The sequence below is a fragment of the Petromyzon marinus genome, chromosome 68 (assembly GCF_048934315.1).
Source record: "Petromyzon marinus isolate PM22_M1 ecotype Great Lakes invasive population chromosome 68, UKy_Petmar_22M1.pri1.0, whole genome shotgun sequence".
Lineage (NCBI taxonomy): Eukaryota > Metazoa > Chordata > Hyperoartia > Petromyzontiformes > Petromyzontidae > Petromyzon > Petromyzon marinus.
Window position 1 is genome coordinate 7,106,244 of NC_133734.1, and position 27,345 is coordinate 7,133,588.

The 27,345-nt window shown below is 55.9% G+C and overlaps 1 protein-coding gene across 1 annotated transcript in view; it reads left to right on the forward strand.

Moving 5' to 3' along the window:
- The window catches only part of LOC116937240 (uncharacterized), a 78,974-nt gene that overhangs the window by 25,824 nt on the left and 25,805 nt on the right, over positions 1-27,345 (forward strand). Inside the window, exons 10-15 of the mRNA XM_076054936.1 lie at positions 3,584-3,713; positions 5,382-5,547; positions 6,302-6,402; positions 11,113-11,208; positions 15,814-19,203; positions 24,189-24,306. Coding sequence (XP_075911051.1) covers positions 3,584-3,713; positions 5,382-5,547; positions 6,302-6,402; positions 11,113-11,208; positions 15,814-19,203; positions 24,189-24,306 — 4,001 coding nt within the window. The remainder of the gene's footprint in view (positions 1-3,583; positions 3,714-5,381; positions 5,548-6,301; positions 6,403-11,112; positions 11,209-15,813; positions 19,204-24,188; positions 24,307-27,345) is intronic.

The window sequence follows — 27,345 nt, forward strand, 5'->3', positions numbered from 1 at the left end:
TACCCAGGCAGGTGCTTAGTTTTGGTGGGGCTGATGGTAAGGCTCTCCACCTCTTGTTGGCAAGCGCCAGGTTCAGCAGCAGCGTCTCCAACTCCTCCTCTGAGTGAGCAGCAATTACCAGATCATCGGCATACGTAACGTGGTTGAGCAATAGGGAGCCATCCCTTGACCGCACCCGGGCATCGATAAGCCTCCCATTATATCTGTACCATATGGAAATTCTTCCGGTACAGCTATTGAAGGCTTCACGAACTACGTGGTCAAAATAGATGTTAAATGATGTGGGAGCCAGAGGACATCCCTGTCGCACCCCAAGGTGTACAATGAATGGCTCTGACTCCCGGTCATGTAGTTTTACCTGGGCCTGCTCACCATTATGAAGGTCCTTAATGATCGTGGGCAGAGGATCAGGGACTCCTAAAGCACGAAGAACAAACCAGAGCCCAGGCCCACTGATGGTATCATAGGCCTTGACTAGGTCAATAAAGCAGAGATGTAGGTTTTTTTGGACTTAACTACACCTCTGCTGTAGCAGACAGACAGAAAATATGACATCTGTGCAGGACCGCCCTTTCCTGAAACTGCATTGGGGCTTCCGCAAGCCTCTCCTCAGCGTGCCTGGCAAGGCGATGCTGAATAATCCTTGCCAGGACCTTTCCCGGCACACTGAGGAGTGAGATGCCCCTGTAGTTGTTACAGTCTGTGTGGTCCTCCTTCTTAAAGAGGGGGACCACCAGGGCATCCTTCCAATCCTGCGGAACCCGTCCAGTGGTCCAGACTGTTGTTATGATGTCAAATAGGGCAGTCTGTGCACAAACGCCACCCTCCCTCAGCATTTCGCTTGGGAGATCATCTCTGCCTGGTGCCTTTCCTGGTCTCAGACTCTGGCTCGCCCTCAGTACTTCTTCCACAGATGGCACCTCAGCCAGCCACTCACAGGGGGTGACTTCTTCCAATATTTGAGGCACCGCAGCCTCGGCAGGATTATCCCCACTTTGTGCCACGTTTTCCTGGGTGAAAGATTTTCCCTCCCCCAGGACCTCGCAGAAATGCTCAGCAAATCTGCTCAACCTATTCCTGGGGGTCGGAGATTGGATCACCGTTCTTTCCCATAATGATGGTAATAGGTGTGGTGCTGCAGGTTACTTTTTTGATGGAGTTAAAGAGCGATTTGTGATCGCGGGCCACTGAGGCAGACTCTATCTCCTCAGCAACCCGCGACCACCACCCATCCTTGCAGTGCCTCACGGCTCTCCGAACCTCCGAGCGAAGGCTGCGGTAAGCCGCCTCATTCTCCGACGTGGGATGCTGTAGCCGATGAGAGTGAGCCTGTCGCTTTTTCTCAGCCAGCTTGAACACCTCCTCTGTCAGCCAGGGTCTCTGGGGAGGTCTGGACCGTGTACCCAAAGCAGCCATTGCAGCTGCATGAGTCACAGTCCTAAACCTCGCCCATTTACCCTCGACATCAGGAGGAGTCGGGGACGATGCCAATCCCAGCCGCAAACGATGATGAAATTCTCGCTTGCAACTTTCATCAGATAACTGAGACCATGCCACTAAGGGTTTGAATGGGGTCCTGGGTGTACACCCACCACCGGAGTGGAAGAATGGCAGTCGATGGTCAGTGGGCAGATCAGCTCCACGGTAGGTCCTGGTGTCAAGGACATGGGCTCGCATCTGCTGTTCCATCACTATGTAGTCCATCAGATGTTCTTGCTTGGACCCGGCATGCATCCATGATGTGGTGTGGATGCACCGATACCGGAACAGCGTGTTGGTAATTACAAGCCCATGGGCTGCACAAAAATCTAGCAGCCTCCTGCCGTTGTTATTGAGCGGATCTGGCCCATGCCCTCCAATCACTCCAGACCAGGTGCCAGCATCATGACCACCTCGGGCATTGAAGTCACCCAACATGATGACTCTATCCCGAGGGGCCACTTTAGCCAGCACCTGTGACAGGAGGTCATAGAAGGCGTCTGACTCATCGGCCTTGCCTGCATCCCTCACACACAGACATCGACACACACAGACATAGACACACAGACATCGACACACACGGACATAGACACATATACATATAGACATCACACGCAGACATAGACACACGGACATAGACACACACACAGACATAGACACTTAAACATATACATATAGACATTACACACGGACATAGACACACGGACATATACACACGGACATCGACACACGGACATCGACACACACGGACATAGACACATAAACATATACATATAGACATCACACGTGGACATAGACACACGGACATAGACACACACAGACATAGACACACACAGACATAGACATGTAAACATATACATATAGACATCACACACGGACATAGACACACGGACATAGACACACGGACATAGACACACAGACATACACGTATACATATACATATAGACATCACACACGGACATAGACACGTAAACATATACATATAGACATCACACACGGACATAGACACACAGACATCGACACACACAGACATAGACACGTATACATATACATACAGACATCACACACAGACATAGACACACGGACATAGACACAGACAGACACACAGACAGACACACAGACATAGACACACAGACATAGACTCGTAAGCATATACATATAGACATCATACACGGACATAGACACACGGACATAGACACACAGACATAGAAACACAGACATAGACACACAGACATAGACACACAGACATAGACACACAGACATAGACACATTGACACACAGACACATAGACAACAACAACAACCGCCATTCGCCACTAAGTGGCGGTGACGTCACCACCACGCTTGTGCCAGGCCATGTCTCTCTCTGTGTGTCTCCGTGTCTCTCTCCGTGTCTCTCTGTGTGTCGATGTATCTGTCTCCGTGTCTCTCTCCGTGTCTTCACGACTCGGTGTCTGTGTCTCTCTGTGTGTCTCTCTGTGTGTCTCTCTGTGTGTCTCTCTGTGTGTCTCTCTGTTTGACGATGTATCTGTCTCCGTGTCTCTCTCCGTGTCTTCATGACTCGGTGTCTGTGTCTCTGTGTGTGTCTCTCTGTGTGTCTCTCTCCGTGTCTTCACGACTCGGTGTGTCTGCCCTCTGTGTGTCTCTCTGCGTGCCTCTCTTGCGTGTCTACGTGTGTCTCTCCGTGTCTCCACGTCTCGGTGTCTCTGCCTCTGTGTGTCTCTCTTGCGTGTCTACGTGTGTCTCTCTCCGTGTCTCCACGACTCGGTGTCTGTGTCTCTCTCTCTGTGTGTGTCTCTGCGTGTCTCCACGTCTTGGTGTCTCTGCATCTGTGTGTCTCTCTGCGTGTCTCCGTGTGTCTCCGTGTCTCTACGTCTCGGTGTCTGTGTCTCTCTCCGTGTCTCTCTCCTTGTCTCCACGACTCGGTATCTCTGCCCTCTGTGTGTCTCTCTGTGTGTCGATGTATCTGTCTCCGTGTCTCTCTCCGTGTCTCCACGTCTTGTTGTCTTTGCCCTCTGTGTGTCTCTCTGCGTGTCTCCGTGTCTCTCTCCGTGTCTCCACGTCTTGTTGTCTCTGATCTGTGTCTCTGTCTGCGTGCGTCTCAGGGACAGGATGCAGTCCCAGCTGGAGACGGAGTCGTCTCACTGGAGACAGGCCGTGTCTCACGGATCTCACGACTCTGCCATCGACACGGACGAGTGGGAGACAGAGCTTCTGCAGATAGATAGCGACGTGGTGAGTGGCTCTCCCCGTGTCTCTCTCTCTCCCCGTGTCTCTCTCCCCATGTCTCTCTCTCCCCGTGTCTCTCTCCCCGTGTCTCTCTCTCCCCGTGTCCCTCTCTCACCGTGTGTCTCTCTCCCCGTGTCTCTCTCCCCGTGTCTCTCTCTCCCCGTGTCTCTCTCTCCCCGTGTGTCTCTCTCCCCGTGTGTCTCTCTCTCCCCGTGTGTCTGTCTCTCCCCGTGTCTCTCTCTCCCCGTGTCTCTCTCTCCGTGTCTCTCTCTCCCCGTGTCTCTCTCCCCGTGTCTCTCTCTCCCCGTGTCTCTCTCTCTCTCCCCGTGTCTCTCTCTCTCCCCGTGTCTCCCTCTCTCTCTCCCCGTGTCTCCCTCTCTCTCTCCCCGTGTCTCTCTCTCCCCGTGTCTCTCTCTCTCTCCGTGTCTCTCTCTCTCCCCGTGTCTCCCTCTCTCTCTCCCCGTGTCTCTCCTCGTGTCTCTCTCCCCGTGTCTCTCTCTTCCCGTGTCTCTCTCTCCTCGTGTCTGTCTGTGTAGGTGGAGGTGTCTGATTGTCTATGTGTCTCTGTGTGTCTCTGTGTCTCTGTCTGTGTGTAGGTGGGGGTGTCTGATTGTCTGTGTCTCTGTCTGTGTGTAGGTGGAGGTGTCTGTGTGTCTCTGTGTGTCTCTGTCTGTGTGTAGGTGGGGGTGTCTGATTGTCTCTGTGTCTCTGTCTGTGTGTAGGTGGAGGTGTCTGAGTGTCTCTGTGTGTCTCTGTATGTAGGTGGGGGTGTCTGATTGTCTGTGTGTCTCTGTGTGTCTCTGTGTGTCTCTGTCTGTGTGTAGGTGGAGGTGTCTGAGTGTCTCTGTGTGTCTCTGTGTGTAGGTGGAGGTGTCTGATTGTCTCTGTGTGTCTCTGTGTGTCTCTGTCTGTGTGTCTCTGTGTGTCTCTGTGTGTCTCTGTCTGTGTGTAGGTGGAGGTGTCTGATTGTCTCTGTGTGTCTCTGTGTGTCTCTGTGTGTAGGTGGGGGTGTCTGAGTGTCTGTGTGTCTCTGTGTTTCTCTGTGTGTCTCTGTCTGTGTGTCTCTGTGTGTCTTTGTCTGTGTGTAGGTGGAGGTGTCTGATTGTCTCTGTGTGTCTCTGTGTGTCTCTGTCTGTGTGTAGGTGGGGGTGTCTGATTGTCTCTGTGTGTCTCTGTGTGTCTCTGTCTGTGTGTAGGTGGGGGTGTCTGATTGTCTCTGTGTGTCTCTGTGTGTCTCTGTCTGTGTGTAGGTGGGGGTGTCTGTGTGTCTCTGTGTGTCTCTGTGTGTCTCTGTCTGTGTGTCTCTGTGTGTCTGTTTGTGTGTAGGTGGAGGTGTCTGATTGTCTCTGTGTGTCTCTGGCTGTGTGTCTCTGTGTGTCTTTGTGTGTCTCTGTGCGTGTGTCTCTGTGTGTCTCTGTGTGTCTCTGTGTGTGTGTAGGTGTCTGAGTGTCTGTGTGTGTCTCTGTGTTTCTCTGAGTGTCTCTGTCTATGTGTGTCTGTCTGTGTCTCTGTGTGTCTCTGTGTGTCTCTGTGTGTGTAGGTGTCTGTGTGTCTCTGTCTGTGTGACTCTGTGAGTGTCTCTGTGTGTCTCTGTGCGTGTGTCTCTGTGTGTGTGTAGGTGGAGGTATCTGAGAGTCTGTGTGTCTCTGTCTGTGTGTCTCTGTGTGTGTGTAGGTGGAGGTGTCTGCGGGCGTCTCTGTGGTGTCCGAGGGAGACCTCCGGCCTGCTGCACCGCCAGGTCCCCTCACCCTCCTCGTGCGGAGACCACGGAGGCACCGAGACGCAACCGCTGTCCCTCCCATCACCTCCACGGCAGCAGCATCCACAGCCACTCAGAGAGGTGGGTGTGTGGGTGGGGGGGTGGGTGAGTGTGTGGGTGGGTGGGTGAGTGTGTGGATGGGTGGGTGTGTGGGTGAGTGTGTGGGTGGGTGGGTGTGTGGGTGAGTAGGTGGGTGGGTGGGTGTGTGGGTGTGTGGGTGGGTGGGTGTGTGGGTGTCTGGGTGGGTGGGTGTGTGGGTGGGTGGGTGTGTGGGTGGGTGGGTGTGTGGGTGAGTGTGTGGGTGGGTGTGTGGGTGGGTGGGTCAGTGTGTGAGTGTGTGGGTGGGTGTGTGGGTGAGTGAGTGGGTGGGTGAGTGGGTGGGTCAGTGTGTGAGTGTGTGGGTGGGTGTGTGGGTGAGTGAGTGGGTGGGTGAGTGTGTGGGTGGGTGGGCGAGTATGTGGGTGGCGGGGCGAGTGGGTGGGTGGGTGAGTGTGTAGGTGAGTGTGTGGGTGGGTGAGTGTGTAGGTGAGTGTGTGGGTGGGTGAGGTGAGTGGTTGAGTGGGTGGGTGAGGTGAGTGGGTGGGTGAGGTGAGTGAGTGAGTGGGTGGGAGAGGTGAGTGAGTGAGTCTGTGGGTGAGTAAGTGTGTGAGTCGGTGGGTGTGTGGGTTGGCTGGTTGGTTGGTTGGGTGAGTGTGTGTGTTGGGTGGGTGTCGGTCTCTTACGCTGTCTCTCTGTCTGTCTATCTTTGTCTCTGAGACTGTTTCTGTGTGTCTGTGTGTCTGTCTGTGTTTCTGTCTGTCTCTGTGTGTCTGTCTCTGTCTGTCTGTGCCTGCAGGCTGCGTGATCTCTCTGGAGGCTGGGGTCTTCGTGTCTTCCGTGTTCCCTGCTACCCTCCGAGATGCAACAGGGCCCTGCGTGGGAGACAGAGTCCTCTCGGTACACACACACACACAGACACACAGGTACACACAGGTACACACACAGACACACAGGTACACACACAAACACACACACACAGACACACAGGTACACACACAGACACACACACACACAGGTACACACACACACACACAGACACACACAGACACATACATACACAGACACAGTGATACACAGACACACACAGACAGACACACACACACAGACACACACACAGACACACACACAGACACACACACATAGACACACACATATAGATATACAGATACACACACAGATACAACAACAACCGCCATTCGCCACTAAGTGGCGGTGACGTCACCACGACGCTTGTGCCAGGCCATGTGCACCTTGAGGCCACGGGAAGTGTCGAACGCCCGCTGGCAGGAGGTCACGGGGCAGACCCAGATGCCACGGGTCGACTGACTGAGATGATTGGCTGATGCACCACCTGTGCCCCCTACTGTGCCAACCTGCTGTGCTTTAGCCACCCGGCGCTCCGCTCGTTGTTGTGAGCGTCGCTCCTCCGCCCTCCGTTGCTATTGGAGGGCGACTACCTCCAACTGCCCAGTAGCGTCCTTCACGAGCCTCCTCCACAGAGGCCGATCTTGACACCGCTGGTACCAGTCATCAGCAAGTCCACTCAGCTCCACGTCCTCCTGTACCACATCACTCCATCTCTTCTCTAGCCCGTGCCGCGCCCGCTTTGCCCCCTCACTCCGGCCGAACAAAAGCTGTTTCGGCATGCGGTGGCTGGACATGCGGGCTACATGACCCAGCCATCGCAGCCTTGCCCGCCGGAGGAGCTCACCGATGGGACCTTGCCCAGATCTTTCAAGGATTTGTGAGCTCCTCACACAATCCAGTCTGGTTAAACCCAGGATGGATCGTAGGCAGGCCAGCCTAAATGTTTCTAACCGGCGAAGATGTTCCATTAGGGGGGTCCACGTTTCGCAAGCGTAGAGAAAGGAGGGAATGACCGTGGCCGAGAAGACCTGAAGCTTAGTGCGGAGCGACAGACCAGGTAGCTTCCACACAGCGTTACGCAACCGATGAAAAGATATTGCCGCTCGACTGATTCGGAGTGAGACCTCTGCTGTTAAACTGGAGCCAGTCATAAGCACACTGCCCAGGTATGGGAAACTCTCCACTCTCTCCACAACTGCCCCATCACCGATCGGGAGTTGTGGGGGTGGAGTGTCCGATGGTACAAAATACCCAGGCAGGTGCTTAGTTTTGGTGGGGCTGATGGTAAGGCCCCACCTCTTAGTGGCACGCGCCAGTCTCAGCAGCAGCGTCTCCAACTCCTCCTCTGACTGAGCAGCTATTACCAAATCATCAGCATACATAACGTGGTTGAGCAATAGGGAGCCATCCCTTGACCGCACATGGGCATCGATAAGCCTCCCATTGTATCTGTTCCAGATGGAAATTCTTCCGGTACAGCTATTGAAGGCTTCACGAACTACGTGGTCAAAATAGATGTTAAATAATGTGGGAGCCAGAGGACATCCCTGTCGCACCCCAAGGTGTACAGGGAATGGCTCTGACTCCCGGCCACGTAGTTTTACCCGGGCCCGCTCACCGTCATGAAGGTCCTTAATGATTGTGAGCAGAGGGTCAGGTACTCCAAAAGCACGAAGAACGACCCAGAGCCCAGGCCTACTGAAGGTATCATAGGCCTTGACCAGGTCAATAAAGCAGAGATGTAGGTCTTGTTGGAATTCCATACACCTCTGCTGTAGCAGACGGACAGAAAATATGGCATCTGTGCAGGACCGCCCCATCCTGAAACCGCATTGGGGCTCCGCAAGCCTCTCCTCAGCGTGCCTGGCAAGGCGATGCTGAATAATCCTTGCCAGGACCTTTCCCGGCACACTGAGGAGTGAGATGCCCCTGTAGTTGTTACAGTCTGTGCGGTCCCCCTTCTTAAAAAGGGGAACCACCAGGGCATCCTTCCAATCCTGCGGAACCCGTCCAGTGGTCCAGACTGTTGTTATGATGTCATATAGGGCAGTCTGTGCACAAACGCCACCCTCCCTCAGCATTTCGCTTGGGAGATCATCTCTGCCCGCTGCCTTTCCTGGTCTCAGACTCCGGATCGCCTTCAGTACTTCCTCAACAGATGGCACCTCAGCCAGCCACTCACAGGGGGTGACTTCTTCCAATATTTGAGGCACCGCAGCCTCAGCAGGGTCATCCTCACTTTGTGCCACGATGTTTTCCTGGCTGAGGGATTTTCCCTCCCCCAGGACCTCACAGAAATGCTCAGCAAATCTGCAAACCTGTTCCTGGGGGTCGGAGATTGGATCACCGTTTTTTCCCCTAATGATGGTAATAGGTGTGGCGCTGCAGGTTACTTTTTTGATGGAGTTAAATAGAGATTTGTGATCACGGGCCACTGAGGCAGACTCCTCAGCAACCCACGACCACCACCCATCCTTGCAGCGCCTCACGGCTCTCCGAACCTCCGAGCGAAGGCTGAGGTAAGCCTCCTCATTCTCTGACATGGGATTCTGTAGCCGATGGCAGTGGGCCTGTCGCTTTTTCTCAACCATCCTGAACACCTCCTCTGTCAGCCAGGGTCTCTGGGGAGGTCTAGACTGCGTACCGTACCCAAAGCAGCCATTGCAGCTGCATGAGTCACAGTCCTAAACCTCGCCCATTTACCCTCGACATCAGGAGGAGTCGGGGACGATGCCAATCCCAGCCGCAAGCGATGATGAAATTCTCGCTTGCAACTTTCATTAGATAACTGAGACCAGGCCACTTTAGGTCGGAATGGGGTCCTGGGTGTACACCCACCACCGGAGTGGAAGAATGGCAGGCGCATCTTACAGATGACTAGTCGATGGTCAGAGGGCACATCAGCTCCATGGTAGGTCCTGGTGTCAAGGACATTGGCTCGCATCCGCTGGTCCGTCACTATGTAGTCCAGCAGATGTTCTTGCTTGGACCCGGCATGCATCCATGATGTTGTGTGGATGCGCCGATGCTGGAACAGCGTGTTGGTAATTACAAGCCCATGGGCTGCACAAAAATCTAGCAGCCTCCTACCGTTGTTATTGAGCTGATCTGGCCCATGCCCTCCAATCACTCCAGACCAGGTGCCAGTATCATGACCAACTCGGGCATTGAAGTCACCCAACATGATGACTCTATCCCGAGGGGCCACTTTAGCCAGCACCTGTGACAGGAGGTCATAGAAGGCATCTGACTCATCAGCTTTGCCTGCATCCCTCCACGGATGTTCATCTTCGGTGGGGGCATAAGTAACCACGACCACCATTCCTCGCCTCCGGTTGATGGGAAGGCGAGCCCAAAGTAGCCTGGGGCTTACAGCTTTCCACACCTCACCGCCACGCTCCCATGCCCCCTTCATTCTTTTTTTTCAAATGAAGAGCCACACCCTGTTGTTTGGCAGTCTGCTGCCCCGAGTAGAGGACTGTCCACCCCTCATGGTGACAGGAGCCAGAGCCGGTCCACCGGACCTCCTGAATGCCGCATAGATCCAGGCGGTACCGGTCCAGCTCCCGACAGAGGAGTGGCAGCCTCTCCTCCGCAGTGAGCGTTCGAACATTCCACGTGGCCACCCGTAGTGGCTTTTCGTTGTTTCTGGAGTAGCCCCGAGGGTAGGTATTCAATCTCCTGGCTCCGCCAATTGCGGTTTGGCCAGGAGACGTCATAGACGCCTGGCCCCCCGGGGCCTCCGGCACAAGCTTATTAGTTACATATTTCAGTTTAACTCGTGGTTTCGTGGTAATTAATTAAAGGTGGAGGGGTTACCAGCCCCTCGCACCCGTCCATAGCCCCCGTTTAGCCCCTGTGGTGGACACATATGCCATGAGGGGAGGAGCCAATCAAAATTGGATCTCCCCCCACAGCACTGTTCACGACAGAGTTGCCCGTCCGGCACCCCGCGGAGGTAGGGGGTTACACACACAGATACACACATACACATACAGTGATGAGTCTGTCCCTCTCTGTCTGTCTCTCTCTGTCTCTCTCTGTCCCTCTCTGTCTCTCTCTCTGTCTGTCCCTCTCTGTCTCTCTCTGTCCCTCTCTGTCTGTCTCTCTCTCTCTGTCTCTCTCTCTGTCTCTATCTGTCTCTCTCTGTCTGTCTCTCTCTCTGTCCCTCTCTGTCTCTCTCTGTCTTTCTCTGTCTGTCTCTCTCTGTCTCTCTATATCTCTCTGTGTCTCTCTGTCTCTCTCTGTCTGTCTCTCTCTGTCTCTCTCTCTGTCCCTCTCTCTGTCTTTCTCTGTATCTGTCTCTCTCTCTGTCTCCCTCTGTCTTTCTCTGTATCTGTCTCTCTCTTTGTCTCTCTGTCTCTCTCTCTGTCTGTCTAGGTGAACGGCATTGCTGTGGAGTGTAACTCTCTGTCTCTCTGTCTCTCTCTCTGTCTCTCTCTCTGTCTCTCTCTGTGTCTGTCTAGGTGAACGGCGTTGCTGTGGAGTGTAACTCTCTCTCTCTGTGTCTCTCTCTCTGTCTCCGTCTGTCTAGGTGAACGGCGTTGCTGTGGAGTGTAACTCTCTCTCTCTCTCTGTGTCTCTCTGTCTGTCTAGGTGAACGGCGTTGCTGTGGAGTGTAACTCTCTGTCTCTCTCTCTCTGTCTGTCTCTCTCTGTCTGTCTAGGTGAACGGCGTTGCTGTGGAGTGTAACTCCCTCTCTCTGTCTCTCTCTGTGTCTCTCTCTCTCTGTCTGTCTAGGTGAACGGCGTTGCTGTGGAGTGTACCTCCCTCTCCGAATGGGAGAGTCTCCTCACGCGGGAGAGTCTGGAGTCCGTCTCTCTCTCTATCGTCAAGGTAAATGCAAAGACGCAGATCTCCCCGTGTAGCCTTCATGGGCCGTTGGGGCAAGTGCTGTGAGTATCGAGCAGCATCAGTAGTAGCAGCAGTAGTAGTAGTAGTAGCAGTAGTAGCAGCAGTAGTAGCAGTAGTAGCTGTAGTAGCTGTAGTAAAAGCAGTAGTAGCAGCTGTAGTAGTAGTAGCAGTAGTAGATGTAGTAGCTGTAGTAATAGCAGTAGTAGTAGTAGCAGCTGTAGTAGTAGTAGCAGCTGTAGTAGTAGCAGTAGTAGTAGCAGTAGTAGTAGTAGCAGTAGTAGTAGTAGCAGTAGTAGCTGTAGTAGCAGTAGTAGTAGTAGCAGCTGTAGTAGTAGTAGTAGTAGCAGCAGTAGTAGTAGTAGAAGCAGCAGCAGTAGCAGCAGTAGTAGTAGCAGCAGTAGTAGTAGCAGCAGTAGTAGCAGTAGCAGTAGTAGCTGTAGTAGTAGCTGTAGTAGTAGTAGCAGTAGTAGCTGTAGTAGTAGCAGCAGTAGTAGCTGTAGTAGTAGCAGTAGTAGCTGTAGTAATAGTAGTAGTAGTAGCAGCTGTAGTAGTAGTAGCCGTAGTAGTAGCTGCAGTAGTAGCAGTAGTAGCTGTAGTAGTAGCAGTAGTAGCAGCAGCAGTAGTTAGCAACATCAGTAGTAGCAGTGTAGTGTCTTGAAATTACTCACACTGACACGGAGTAGCAGCAGTGGCAGCAGTAGCAGCAGCAGTAGTAGCAGCCGTAGTAACAGTATCAGTAGTAGCAGCAGTAGTAATAGCAGTAGTAGTAACAGCAGTAGTAGCAGCAGTAGTAGTAGCAGCAGTATTAGTAATAGCAGCAGTTGTAGTAGTAGCAGTAGTAGTAGTAGCAGCAGTAGTAATAGCAGTAGTAGCAGCAGTAGTAATAGCAGCAGTTGTAGTAGTAGTAGCAGCAGTAGCAGCAGTAGTAATAGCAGTAGTAGCAGCAGTAGTAATAGCAGCAGTTGTAGTAGTAGCAGTAGTAGTAGCAGCAGTAGTAGCAGCAGCAGTAGTAGCAGCAGCGGTAGTAGCAGTAGTAGCTGTAGTAGTAGTTGCAGCAGCAGTAGTAGTAGCAACAGCAGTAGCAATATAGTAGTAGTATTATAGTAGTAGCAGCAGTAGCAGCAGCAGCAGTAGTAGTAATATAGTAGTATTATAGTAGTAGCATAGTAGCAGCAGCAGTAGTAGTAGTAATATAGTAGTAGTATTATAGTAGTAGTAGCAGCAGCAGTAGTAGCAGCACCAGTAATATAGTAGTAGTAGTATTATAGTAGTAGCAGCAGTAGTAGCAGCAGCAGTAGTAGCAGCAGCGTTAGTAGCAGTGTAGTGTCTTGAAATTACTCACACTGACACGGAGTAACCGGTCACCTGCTTACACTTTGTTAATCTTACTCTCGCACCAGTTGTAGGCACCCCTTAGACTGCCTTCCACTGTCACCACACTCTGCATCTCACCTACCCTGTGTCTCACCTACCCTGTGTCTCACCTACCCTGTGTCTCACCTACCCTGTGTCTCACCTACCCTGTGTCTCACCTACCCTTTGTCTCACCTACCCTGTATCTCACACACTCTGAATCTCACCTACCCTGTATCTCACCTACCCTGTGTCTCACCTACCCTGTATCTCACACACTCTGAATCTCACCTACCCTGTATCTCACCTACCCTGTATCTCACCTACCCTGTGTCTCACCTACCCTGTGTCTCACCTACCCTGTATCTCACACACTCTGAACCTCACCTACCCTGTATCTCACCTACCCTGTATCTCACCTACCCTGTGTCTCACCTACCCTGTGTCTCACCTACCCTGTATCTCACACACTCTGAATCTCACCTACCCTGTGTCTCACCTACCCCCTCTCACCTACCCTGTATCTCACCTACCCTGTGTCTCACCTACCCTGTATCTCACACACTCTGAATCTCACCTACCCTGTGTCTCACCTACCCCCTCTCACCTACCCTGTATCTCACCTACCCTGTATCTCACCTACCCTGTATCTCACCTACCTTGTGTCTCACCTACCCTGTGTCTCACCTACCCTGTATCTCACACACTCTGAATCTCACCTACCCTGTGTCTCACCTACCCTGTCTCACCTACCCTGTGTCTCACCTACCCTGTATCTCATCTACCGTGTGTCTCACCTACCCTGTATCTCACCTACCCTGTATCTCACCTACCGTGTGTCTCACCTACCCTGTATCTCACCTACCCTGTGTCTCACCTACCCTGTATCTCACCTACCCTGTATCTCACCTACCCTGTATCTCACCTACCCTGTATCTCACCTACCCTGTGTCTCACCTGCCCTGCATCTCACCTACCCTGTGTCTCACCTACCCTGCATCTCACCTACCCTGTGTCTCACCTACCCTGTGTCTCACCTACCTTGAATCTCACCTACCCTGAGTCTCACCTACCCTGCATCTCACCTACCCTGTGTCTCACCTACCCTGTGTCTCACCTACCCTGTGTCTCACCTACCTTGAATCTCACCTACCCTGAGTCTCACCTACCCTGTGTCTCACCTATCCTGTGTTTCACCTACCCTGTGTCTCACCTACCCTGTGTCTCACCTACCCTGTGTCTCACCTACCCTGTGTCTCACCTACCCTGCGTCTCACCTACCCTGCATCTCACCTACCCTGTATCTCACACTCTCTGTATCTCACCTACCCTGTGTCTCACCTACCCTGTGTCTCACCTACCCTGTGTCTCACCTACCTTGAATCTCACCTACCCTGAGTCTCACCTACCCTGCATCTCACCTACCCTGTGTCTCACCTACCCTGTGTCTCACCTACCCTGTGTCTCACCTACCTTGAATCTCACCTACCCTGAGTCTCACCTACCCTGCATCTCACCTACCCTGTGTCTCACCTACCCTGTGTCTCACCTACCCTGCGTCTCACCTACCTTGAATCTCACCTACCCTGAGTCTCACCTACCCTGTGTCTCACCTATCCTGTGTTTCACCTACCCTGTATCTCACCTACCCTGAGTCTCACCTACCCTGAGTCTCACCTACCCTGAGTCTCAACTACCCTGCGTCTCACCGTTGATGGCTCAAGCAGCATCGCCGAGATCTCTTCTCTCTCGGTCCCCCGAGCAACTTCCCCCACTCACGCTTATCCACCCCTCCTCATCACGAGCCCCCGCCTGCTTCCCCACACGCCGTCTGCCACGCTCATTAACCCCTTACAGCCCCCATCCCCCGTCTCTCCGGCGAATCAGTCGAGCGGCAGTATCTTTTCATCGGTTGCGTAGCGCTGTGTGGAGGCTACCCGGCCTGTCGCTCCCCACGAAGCTTCGGGTCTTCTCGGCCACGGTCAGTCCCCTCCCTTCTCTACGCTTGCGAAACGTGGACCCCCCTAATGGAACATCTTCGCCGGTTGGAAACATTTAGGCTGGCCCTGCCTACGATCCATCCATGGGTTTAACCTGCAGGCTGGATTGTGTGAGGAGCTCGCAAATCCTCGAAAGATCTGGGCACGGTCCCATCGGTGAGCTCCTCCGGCGGGCAAGGCTGCGATGGCTGGGTCATGTAGCCCGCATGCCCAGCCACCGTATGCTGAAACAGCTTTTGTTCGGCCGGATCGAGGGGGCTAAGCGGGCGCGGCACGGGCTAGAGAAGAGATGGAGTGATGTGGTACAGGAGGACGTGGAGCTGAGTGGACTTGCCGATGACTGGTACCAGCGGTGTCAAGATCGGCCTCTGTGGAGGAGGCTCGTGAAGGACGCTACTGGGCAGTTGGAGGCAGTCGCCCTCCAACAACAACGGAGGGCGGAGGAGCGACGCTCACAACAACGAGCGGAGCGCCGGGTGGCTAAAGCACAGCGGGTTGGCACAGTAGGGGGCACAGGTGGTGCATCAGCCAGTCATCTCAGTCAGTCGACCCGTGGCACCTGGGTCTGCCCCGTGACCTCCTGCCAGCGGGCGTTCGACACTTCACGTGGCCTCAAGGTGCACATGGCCTGGCACAAGTGCCGTGGTGACGTCACCGGCGCTTAGTGTCGAATGGCGGTTGTTGTTGTCTACACACGCTGTATCTCACCCTCTCTGTGTCTCACTCTCTGTCTCACTCTCTCTGTGTCTCACTCTGTGTGTCTCTCTCTTTGTCTCTTTCTCTGTCTCTCTCCCTCTGTGTCTCACTCTCTATGTCTCACTCTATGTTTGTCTCTCTCTGTGTCTCTTTGTCTCTCTCGGTGTCTCTCTCTGTGTCTCACTCTCTCTGTCTCACTCTGTGTGTGTCTCACTCTGTGTCTCACTCTGTGTGTGTCTCACTCTGTGTCTCACTCTCTCTGTCTTACTCTCTCTGTGTGTCTCACTCTGTGTCTCTCTCCGTGTCTCGCTGTGTCTCTCTGTGTCTCTCTCTCTCCGTGTCTCTCTCTGTGTCTCTCTCTGTGTCTCTCTCACTCTGTGTCTCTCTCCGTCTCTCTCTGTGTCTCTCTGTTTCTCTGTGTCTCTCTCTCTCCGTGTCTCTCTGTGTCTCTCTGTGTCTGTCTCTCTCTCTCTCCGTGTCTCTCTGTGTGTCTCTCTCTCTCCGTGTCTCTCCCACCCCCCTCACCCGTCACCCACAGACCTCCCCCGCCACCGCCGCCTCCTCCTCTCGGCTCCCCTCCCCGCTGGACGTCATCGACGCCGGCACCGGCCACAACACCACCTCCCCCACCCTCCTCCTCCTCCCGCACCACCACTACCACCACCAGCACCACCACCATCACCACGTCCTCCTCCGTCAGCAGCAGAATCAGCAGCAACCACAGCAGCAGCAGCAGCAGCAGCAGCCGCTCCACCACCACCACCCCCACCACCACCGCATCCAAGGGCAGCAGCTGTCGTCTCAGCATAGCCCTGGAGGAGGAGTAGGAGTAGGAGGAGGAGTAGGAGGAGGAGGAGGAGTAGGAGGAGGAGTAGGAGGAGTAGGAGGAGGAGGAGTAGGAGGAGGAGTAGGAGGAGTAGGAGGAGGAGTAGGAGGAGGAGTAGGAGGAGGAGTAGGAGGAGTAGGAGGAGGAGTAGGAGGAGTAGGAGGAGGAGGAGTAGGAGGAGTAGGAGGAGTAGGAGGAGTAGGAGGAGGAGGAGCCATCGTCCACAGTCGTAGCGGCAGCAGCAGCAGCAGCGGCAGCAGCGGCAGCGGCGGCAGCGGCGGCGGCGGCGGCGGCGTCTCCCTGCACGCGCCGGTGGCGACCGCGGGGAGTTACGGCGATGGTCAGAAGCTCGCGGCCGGCACGCCGCGGGCTTACCGGCCGTACGCTCCCGACGGCCAACAGCAGCAGCAGCAGCAGCAGCAATCACCACAGCAGCAGCAACAGCAGCGTCACAACAACAACAGTCGCCATAACAGCAGCAGCAGCAGCAGCAACAACAAGCACCGCCACCACCACCACCGTCACCACCACCACCATCAGCAGCAGCAGCAAGATGTGCAGCAGGTGGTGTATCATCAACAGCAGCAGCAGCAGGTAGTGTATCAACAGCAGGAGCAACAGCCACAGCTGTATCAACAGAAGCAGCAGGAAGAGCAGCAGCAGCAGCAGCAGCAGCTGTATCATCATCAGGAGCAGCAGCAGCAGCAGCATCATTGCAGCCTTCTCTATTACCCACACCCAGCCACATCACCACCACCACCAGCATCATCATCATCACAGCACCACCACCAGCAACAACAACAACAACAACACGGCGTTAGCAGCAGCCTTCAACGTAGCAACAACAACAACAACCACCACCACAACAACCTTCGCCACAGCAGCAGCAGTGGCAGCGGCAGCAACGATAGCCAGAACCTCCACCACCACCACCACAACAACAATAAGCAGAACCACCACCACCACCACCGCAACAACGACGATGACCAGAACCTTCTCCACCACCACCACCACAACCACCTCCTTGGGCTCCACCGAAGGAGGCACTCCGACACGGCCTCCCCGTTCCGCCCGGAGTTTGGTTCCCTTACCAACCCGGACCACCTCCACCACCACCACCACCACCACCACCTCCAGCAGCAGCAGCAGCAGCAGCGGCGGCACCGCCATCGTCTCCCGCTCCTTGAGGAGCCGCCGCCCCCGGGTTCCGGTGGCGGCGGTGGAGTTGGCGGTGGTGGAGATAGAGGAGGGAGCGGTGGTGGCGGTGGAGGCGGTAGAGGAGGGAGCGGCGGTGGTGGTGGTAGTGGTGGTGGTGCTGCTGGACATGGTGGCGGTAGAGGAGGCAGCGGTGGAGTTGGTGGTGGTGGAGTTGGTGGTGGTGGTGGTGGTGGAGTTGGTGGTGTCAACGTCTCCGGGAGAAGCCGCGGGACTTGGCCCAGAGTCTCCCCTTCATCGCTGTCCCTGTCGCTGGGCGGGGTTCTGTCGCCCCCCGCCGCGCCCGCCGGTGCGTCCGACGCCGGTGGCGGCGGCGGCGCCGCCTCCTCGTCCGCCACTGTCCGGGGGATCCCTTGCGACGGTACCCCCACCGCCGTTTGGGGCGGTGGTGTCTCCTCCGCCACATCCACAGCCTCCTCCGCCACATCCACAGCCTCCTCCGCCACCTCCGCCGCCCCCGTGGCGGCGGCGGCGGCGGCGGCGGCGGCGGCGGCGGTTTCGACGTCATCCGGTGCGGGCAGACGGCCCGCCACGGCGAAGTCGTCGGAAGGGGAGCGGGAGGAGGAGGAGGAGGAGGAGCGAGTGTCGGTGGTGGTCAGCGGCGGTAGCGGCGGCGGCGGCGGCGCCGTTAGCCACGTTGGCGGCATTAGTGGCGGCATCAGTGGCGGCATTAGTGGCGGCATTAGTGGCGGCATTAGTGGCGGCATCAGTGGCGGCATTAGTGGCGGCATTAGTGGCGGCATTAGTGGCGGCATCAGTGGCGGCATTAGTGGCGGCATTAGCGGCGGCATTAGTGGCGTCGGCAGCGGCGCCGGCAGCGGCGGCGTTGCGGCGGACGCGGCGGTGCCGGCGAGCATCCGCGCGGCCACGCTGGGCGGCCGCCTGTCGGTGTTCAGGCCGGTGCGTCGCAGGCCGCCCATCTCGGGCGACACGTTCCGCCGTCCCGCCGGGCCCTCCGCCGCGGCCGCGGCCGCCGCCGCAGGAGGAGGAGGAGGAGGAGGATCGAGCGTCCCTGCGGCTGCGCCGGCCGCCGGTTCTGCGGCTGCAGCCACCGCGTCGGCGTCTTCTCCGCACGGGCAGCGTCAGCGGGGGACGGCGGTGCTGACGATCGGGAAGGATGCTCGCTGCGGTTTGGCGGCGGAGGAGGAGGAGGAGGAGACGTTGGAGTCGTCGTCGTCGTCGTCGTCCTCCTCCTCTTCATCCTCAACCTCCTCGTCGCAGCAGCAGCGGCGGCGGCGGAGGAGGCAGCAGCAGCAGCAGCAGCAGCAGCAGCGCCTACAACAGCCGGCGCCGCCTTCGGCGTTTTCCCCCGCGGGGGAGAAGTACCACGGGACGAGGGACGGCGATGTCGGCGATGACGTCGGCGGTGGTGAGCGACGAGCGGAGCACGGCGATGACGACGATCGCCACGACGAGGAGGACCAGGAGGGCGGCGGCGAGGGGGCCGAGAGCGGCGGCGGCGGCGGCGGCAGGAGGAGGCGGAGGACGAGGAGACGGACGATGGCGGACGCTCCGGCCGACGGGCGGAGGTGGGAGACCGGAGGTGGTGGAGCGAGCTTGGGTGCGGCGAGCGGCGCCAAGCTCACGCCGCCCGCTAGTCCCGCCGCCTCCGCCGCCTCCGCCGCCTCCGCCGCCTCCGCCGCCTCCGCCGCCGCCTCCGCCGCCTCCGCCGCCTCCGCCGCCGCCACCGCGCAGCCCACGCAGCTGCTGCTGCTCCTGCCCATGAAGAGGAAGCAGCGGCAGCAGCAGCGGCAGGAGAGGGAGCGGCAGCGGCGGGAGGCAGAGGAGGCGTTGGTGGCGGTGAAACCGGAGGGGCGGGGCGCCGGGGCCGCGGTGATGCGGAGGGCGGCGGCTGGACCACGGGCGGCGTCTCCTCCACTCACCAGGGTATGGGGAGATGGGGGGGGGGGGGGGCGTGGGGGCCGTGGGGGGGATGGTGAGGGAAGGAGAGGGATGGAGGGGCGGGGGGTGGTATGGGGAGGGAGGGAGGGAGAAAGGGAGGGTGAGGGTGGGAGGGAGGGTGAGGCAGGGAGGGTGAGGGAGGGAGGGAGGGTGAGGGAGTGAGGGAGGGAGGGTGAGGGAGGGAGGGAGGGTGAGGCAGGGAGGGTGAGGGAGTGAGGGAGGGAGGGTGAGGGAGGGAGGGAGGGTGAGGGAGGGAGGGTGAGGCAGGGAGGGAGGGTGAGGCAGGGAGGGTGAGGCAGGGAGGGAGGGTGAGGCAGGGAGGGTGAGGGAGGGAGGGAGGGAGGGAAGTGAGGCAGGGAGGGAGGGTGAGGGAGGGAGGGTGAGGCAGGGAGGGAGGGTGAGGGAGGGAAGTGAGGGAGGGAAGTGAGGGAGGGAAGTGAGGGAGGGAGGGTGAAGCAGGGAGGCTGCCATTCCTCTGTCGGGAGCTGGATCGGTACTGCCTGGACCTCTGTAATACACGCGGTCCAGTGGACCCCCACAGCACTGTCGTGGACAGTGCTGTGGGGGGAGGTCCAATTCCGATTGACTCCCCCCTTCATGGCGTCTGTGTCAACCACAGTGGCTAAACGGGGGCTCTGGACGGGTGCGAGGGGCTGGTAACCCCTCCACCTTCAATAAATTACCACTAAACTACGAATAAAAAATTTAACTAATAAGCTTGTGCCGGAGGCCCCGGGGGGACAGGCGTCTATGACGTCTCCTGGCCAAACCCCAATTGGCGGAGTCGGGAGATTGAATCTCTACCCTCGGGGCTCCTCCAGAAACAACGAAAAGCCACTACGGATGGCCACGTGGAATGTTCGAACGCTCACTGTGGAGGAGAGGCTGCCACTCCTCTGTCGGGAGCTGGACCGGTACCGCCTGGATCTCTGTGGCATTTAGGAGGTCCGGTGGACCGGTTCTGGCTCCTGCCACCATGAGGGGTGGACAGTCCTCTACTCGGGGCAGCAGACTGCCAAACAACAGGGTGTGGCTCTTCTTTTGAACAAAAGAATGAAGGGGGCGTGGGAGTGTGGCGGTGAGGTGTGGGAAGCTGTAAGCCCCAGGCTACTTTGGGCTCGCCTTCCCATCAACGGGAGGCGAGGAGTGGTGGTCGTGGTTACTTATGCCCCCACCGAAGACGAACATCCATGGAGGGATGAAGGCAAAGCCGATGAGTCAGATGCCTTCTATGACCTGTCACAGGTTCTGGCTAAAGTGGCCCCTCGGGATAGAGTCATCTTGTTGGGTGACTTCAATGCCCGAGTTGGTCATGATGCTGGCACCTGGTCTGGAGTGATTGGAGGGCATGGGCCAGATCAGCTCAATAACAACGGTAGGAGGCTGCTAGATTTTTGTGCAGCCCATGGGCTTGTAATTACCAACACGCTATTCCGGCATCGGCGCATCCACACAACATCATGAATGCATGCCGGGTCCAAGCAAGAACATCTGCTGGACTACATAGTGACGGACCAGCGGATGCGAGCCCATGTCCTTGACACCAGGACCTACCGTGGAGCTGATTTGCCCTCTGACCATCGACTCCGGTGGTGGGTGTACCCCATTCCACCTAAAGTGGCCTGGTCTCAGTTATCTGATGAAAGTTGCAAGCGAGAATTTCATCATCGCTTGCGGCTGGGTTTGGCATCGTCCCCCACTCCTCCTGATGTCGAGGGTAAATGGGCGAGGTTTAGGACTGTGACTCATGCAGCTGCAATGGCTGCTTTGGGTAGGCGGTCCAGACCTCCCCAGAGACCCTGGCTGACAGAGGAGGTGTTCAGGATGGTTGAGAAAAAGCGACAGGCCCACTGTCATCGGCTACAGAATCCCACGTCAGAGAATGAGGAGGCTTACCGCAGCCTTCGCTCGGAGGTTCGGAGAGCCGTGACGCGCTGCAAGGATGGGTGGTGGTCGTGGGTTGCTGAGGAGATGGAGTCTGCCTCAGTGGCCCGTGATCACAAATCTCTATTTAACTCCACACCTATTACCATGATTAGGGGAAAAAACAGTGATCCAATCTCCGACCCCCAGGAACAGGTTTTCAGATTTGCTAAGCATTTTTGTGAGGTCCTGGGGGAGGGGAAATCCCTCAGCCAGGAAAGCATCATGGCATAATGTGGGGATGACCCTGCTGAGGTTGCGGTGCCTCAAATATTGGAAGAAGTCACCCCCTGTGAGTGGCTGGCTGAGGTGCCATCTGTTGAGGAAGTACTGAAGGCGATCTGGAGTCTGAGACCAGGAAAGGCACCGGGTAGAGACGATCTCCCAAGCGAAATGCTGAGGGAGGGTGACATTTGTGCACAGACTGCCCTATATGACATCATAACAACAATCTGGACCACTGGATGGGTTCCGCAGGATTGGAAGGATGCCCTGGTGGTTCCCCCTCTTTAAGAAGGGGGACCGCACAGACTAACAACTACAGGGGCATCTCACTCCTCAGTGTGCTGGGAAAGGTCCTGGCAAGGATTATTCAACATCGCCTTGCGAGGCACGCTGAGGAGAGGCTTGCGGAGCCCCAATGCGGTTTCAGGAAAGGACGGTCCTGCACAGATGCCATATTTTCTGTCCGTCTGCTACAGCAGAGGTGTAGGGAATTCCAACAAGACCTACATCTCTGCTTTATTGACCTGGTCAAGGCCTATGATACCATCAGTAGGCCTGGGCTCTGGGTTGTTCTTTGTGCTTTTGGAGTCCCTGACCCTCTGCTCACGATCATTTAGGACCTTCATGATGGTGAGCGGGCCCGGGCAAAACTACGTGGCTGGGAGTCAGAGCCATTCCCTGTACACCTTGGGGTGCGACAGGGATGTCCTCTGGCTCCCACATTATTTAACATCTATGTTGGACCACGTAGTTCGTGAAGCCTTCAATAGCTGCACCGGGGGAATCTCCATATGGTACAGATATAATGGGAGGCTGATCGATGCCCGGGTGCGGTGAAGGGATGGCTCCCTATTGCTCAACCACGTTATGTATGCCGATGATTTGGTAATAGCTGCTCATTCAGAGGAGGAGTTGGAGACGCTGCTGCTGGGATTGGAGCGTGCCACTAAGAGATGGGGCCTTGCCATCAGCCCCACCAAAACGAAGCACCTGCCTGGGTATTTTGTACCATCGGACACTCCACCCCCACAACTCCCAATCGGTGATGGGGCAGTTGTGGAGAGAGTGGAGAGTTTCCCATACCTGGGCAGTGTGCTTATCACCGGCTTCAGTTTAACAGCAGAGGTTTCACTCCGAATCAGTCGAGCGGCAATATCTTTTCATCGGTTGCGTAGCGCTGTGTGGAAGCTACCTGGTCTGTTGCTCCGCACTAAGCTTCAGGTCTTCTCGGCCACGGTCATTCCCTCCCTTCTCTACGCTGCGAAACGTGGACCCCCCTGATGGAACATCTTCGCCGGTTAGAAACATTTAGGCTGGCCTGCCTACGATCCATCCTGGGTTTAACCAGGCTGGATTGTGTGAGGAGCTCACAAATTCTTGAAAGATCTGGGCAAGGTCCCATCGGTGAGCTCCTCCGGCAGGCAAGGCTGCGTTGGCTGGGTCATGTAGCCCGCATGCCCAGCTACCGCATGCCGAAACAGCTTTTGTTCGGCCGGATCGAGGGGGCTAAACGGGCGCGGCACGGGCTAGAGGAAGAGATGGAGTGATGTGGTACAGGAGGACGTGGAGCTGAGTGGACTTGCCGATGACTGGTACCAGCGGTGTCAAGATCGGCCTCTGGAGGAAGCTCATGAAGGATGCTACTGGGCAGTTGGAGGCAGTCGCCCTCCTACAACAACGGACGGTGGACGAGCGATGCTCACAACAACGAGCGGAGCGCCTGGTGGCTGAAGCACAGCAGGTTGGCACAGTAGGGGGCACAGGTGGTGCATCAGCCAGTCATCTCAGTCAGTCGACCCATGGCACCTGGGTCTGCCCCGTGACCTCCTGCCAGCGGGCGTTCGACACTTCACGTGGCCTCAAGGTGCACATGGCCTGGCACAAGCGTCGTGGTGACGTCACCGCCACTTAGTGACGAATGGCGGTTGTTGTTGTTGTTGTGTGTAGGTGTGTGTGTTTGTAGGTGTGTGTGTGTAGGTGTGTGTGTGTAGGTGTGTGTGTTTGTGTTTATTGGAGGGGCTATGTAGGGAGCTGGACTAGTACCGCCTGGTCCTCTGGTGGAATAGAGGAGGTCCGGTGGACTGGCTCAGCTTCTGTCTCTCTGTCTCAATCTCTGTCTGTCTTTCTCTGTGTCTCTCTGTCTCTCTCCCACTGTCTCTCTGTCTGTCTCTCTTTCTCAATCTCCGTCTTTCTCTGTCTCTCTCTCTGTCTCTCTCCCACTGTCTCTCTGTCTGTCTCTCTCTCTTTCTCTCTGTCTCTCTGTCTTGCTCTGTCTCTCTGTTTGTCTCTCTCTGTGTCTCTCTGTCTCTCTCCCACTGTCTCTCTCCCACTGTCTCTCTGTCTCTCTCTCCCTCTGTCTCTCCCGCTGTCTCTCTCTCTTTCTCTCTCCCACTGTCTCTCTGTCTCTCTCTCCCTCTGTCTCTCTTTGTCTCTGTCTCTCTCTCTGTCTCTCTCTTTCTCTATGTCTCTCTCTGTCTGTCTCTCTCTTTCTCTCTGTCTCTCTTTGTCTCCCTCTGTCTCTCTCCCACTGTCTCTCTATCTGTCTCTCTCTGTCTCTCTCTCCCTCTGTCTGTCTCCCTCTGTCTCTCTCTGTCTCTGTCTCTCTCTCACTGTCTCTTTCTCTCTGTCTCTCTCTGTCTCTGTCTCTCTCCCACTGTCTCTCTATCTCTCTCTTTCTCTCTGTCTCTCTTTGTCTCGCTCTGTCTCTCTCCCACTGTCTCTCTATCTGTCTCTCTCTCTGTCTCTCTCTGTCTGTCTCTCCCTCTGTCTCTCTCTGTCTCTCTCTCACTGTCTCTCTGTGTGTGTCTGTGTACACACATCAGCGTCCCCGTGAGTATTTGCGTGCTCGCGACCGTCTGGACGTCTCCCCGCGGCTCCTGGCGCCTACGACGTGGCGCTCACACGGAGGCCTTCTGTCGGGACAGAGACACAGCATCACCGGTGAGACACAGACACACAGAGACACACAGAGACACACACACACAAACACAGAGACAGAGACACACAGAGACACACAGACACACACAGACACACAGAGACACACACAGACACACAGAGACACACAGAACACACAGACACACAGAACACAGACACACAGAACACACAGACACACAGACACACAGAGACAGAGACACAGCATCACCGGTGACACAGACACAGACACATAGAACACACAGACACAGAGACACAGATACACAGAACACACAGACACACAGAGACACAGACACACAGAGACACAGAGACACAGCCACACAGAACACACAGACACAGAGACACAGATACACAGAACACACAGACACACAGAGACACAGACACACAGAGACACAGACACACAGACACACAGAGACACAGACACACACAGACACACAGACACACACAGACACACACAGACACACAGAGACACAGAGAGAGATACACAGACACATAGACACAGAGAGATACACAGAGACACACAGACACACAGACACACACAGACACACACAGACACACACAGACACATAGAACACACAGACACACAGAGATAAAAACACAGACACACAGACTCACAGAGGCACACAGACACACACAGACACACAGAGACAGAGACAGAGAGAGATACACAGACACAGAGAGAGATACACAGACACAGAGACACAGAGAGAGATACACAGAGACACACAGACACACAGAGACAGAGATACAGAGAGAGATACACAGACACAGAGACACAGAGAGAGATACACAGACACAGAGACAGAGAGAGATACACAGACACAGAGACACAGAGAAAGATACACAGAGACACACAGAGACAGAGACACAGAGAGAGATACACAGACACAGAGACACAGAGACACAGAGAGAGACACATAGACACACACAGACACACACAGACAAAGATGACAAAGATCCCCCGTATAGCCTTAACAGACTGTAGGGGCAAGTGCTGGTAGTGAGCACCTATGAAGGCCGGAACGGTACACGAGGGGGTGGGTGGCCAGCACCACGCCCGACCGCCTTTGTCTCCCCAGTAGCGATGTTTACTACACACCGCACCAGGTACTCATTTCAGGCTGAGGCGACCTAGGGGAGGCCCAGAACCGGTTCAGATAATCCTCAGTGGTGTTGGCCGTGAGCGGGAATACAACACAGACACACACACAGAGACAGATACACACACAGACACACAAACACACTGAGACACAGATACACACACAGAAAGACACACACAGAGAGACACACAGCGAGACAGAGAGAGAGAGACACACACAGAGACACACACAGAGAGACACACAGAGAGACACACAGAGAGACACACATAGAGAGACACACAGTGGGACTGATACAGAGAGACACACACAGAGACACACACAGAGAGACACATACAGAGAGACACACAGAGAGACACACACAGAGAGACACACAGAGAGAGACACACAGAGAGACACAGATACACATACATAGAGACACACACGGAGAGACACACAGCGAGACATATACAGAGAGACACAGAGAGACACACACACAGAGACACACACACAGAGAGACACACAGAGAGACACAGATACACATACAGAGAGACACACAGAGAGACACACACAGAGAGACACACACAGAGAGACACACAGAGAGACACAGATACACATACAGAGAGACACACACAGAGAGACACACAGCGAGACATATACAGAGAGACACACAGAGACACACACAGAGAGACACACACACAGAGACACACACACAGAGAGACACAGATACACATACAGAGAGACACACACAGAGAGACACAGCGAGACAGATACAGAGAGACAGAAGGAGATACAGAGAGAGAGAGACCAAGTGATACAGAGGGAGATAGACAGATAGAGAGAGAGACAGAGAGAGAGACAGACAGAGAGACAGAGAGTGAGAGACAGAGACACAGCATCAGCAGGACCGGTGAGACAGAGAGAGGTGTGTACTTTGTTGAAGTTCTTTGGCACGTAGCCAACCATGGGTCTCTGTGGGACGCTTTGTGTCTCTCTCCCCGTGTCTCTCTCTCCCCGTGTCTCTCTCTCCCCGTGTCTCTCCCCGTGTCTCTCTCTCCCCCTGTGTCTCTCTCCCCGTGTCTCTCTCTCCCCGTGTCTCTCTCCCTGTGTCTCTCTCTCCCCGTGTCTCTCCCCGTGTCTCTCCCCGTGTCTCTCTCTCCCCGTGTCTCTCTTTCCCCGTGTCTCTCTTTCCCCGTGTCTCTCTTTCCCCCGTGTCTCTCTCTCCCCGTGTCTCTCTCTCCCTGTGTCTCTCTCCCCGTGTCTCTCTCCCCGTGTCTCTCTCCCCGTGTCTCTCTCCCTGTATTTCTCTTTCCCCGTGTCTCTCTCTCCCCGTGTCTCTCTCTCCCCGTGTCTCTCTCTCCCCGTGTCTCTCTCTCCCCGTGTCTCTCTCCCCGTGTCTCTCTCCCCGTGTCTCTCTCTCCCCGTGTCTCTCTTTCCCCGTGTCTCTCTCTCCCCGTGTCTCTCTCTCCCCGTGTCTCTCTCTCCCCGTGTCTCTCTCTCCCCGTGTCTCTCCCCGTGTCTCTCCCCGTGTCTCTCTCTCCCCGTGTCTCTCTTTCCCTGTGTCTCTCTTTCCCCGTGTCTCTCTTTCCCCGTGTCTCTCTTTCTCCGTGTCTCTCTCTCCCTGTGTCTCTCTCTCCCCGTGTCTCTCTCTCCCCGTGTCTCTCTCTCCCTGTGTCTCTCTCCCCGTGTCTCTCTCCCCGTGTCTCTCTCTCCCCGTGTCTCTCTCTCCCCGTGTCTCTCTCTCCCCGTGTCTCTCTCTCCCCGTGTCTCTCTCCGTGTCTCTCTCCCTGTGTCTCTCTCCCCGTGTCTCTCTCTCCCCCCGTGTCTCTCTCTCTCCCTGTGTCTCTCTCCCCGTGTCTCTCTCTCCCCCCGTGTCTCTCTCTCCCCGCGTCTTTCTCTCCCCCCGTGTCTCTCTCTCCCCGCGTCTCTCTCTCTCCCCGTGTCTCTCTCTCCCGTGTCTCTCTCCCCGTGT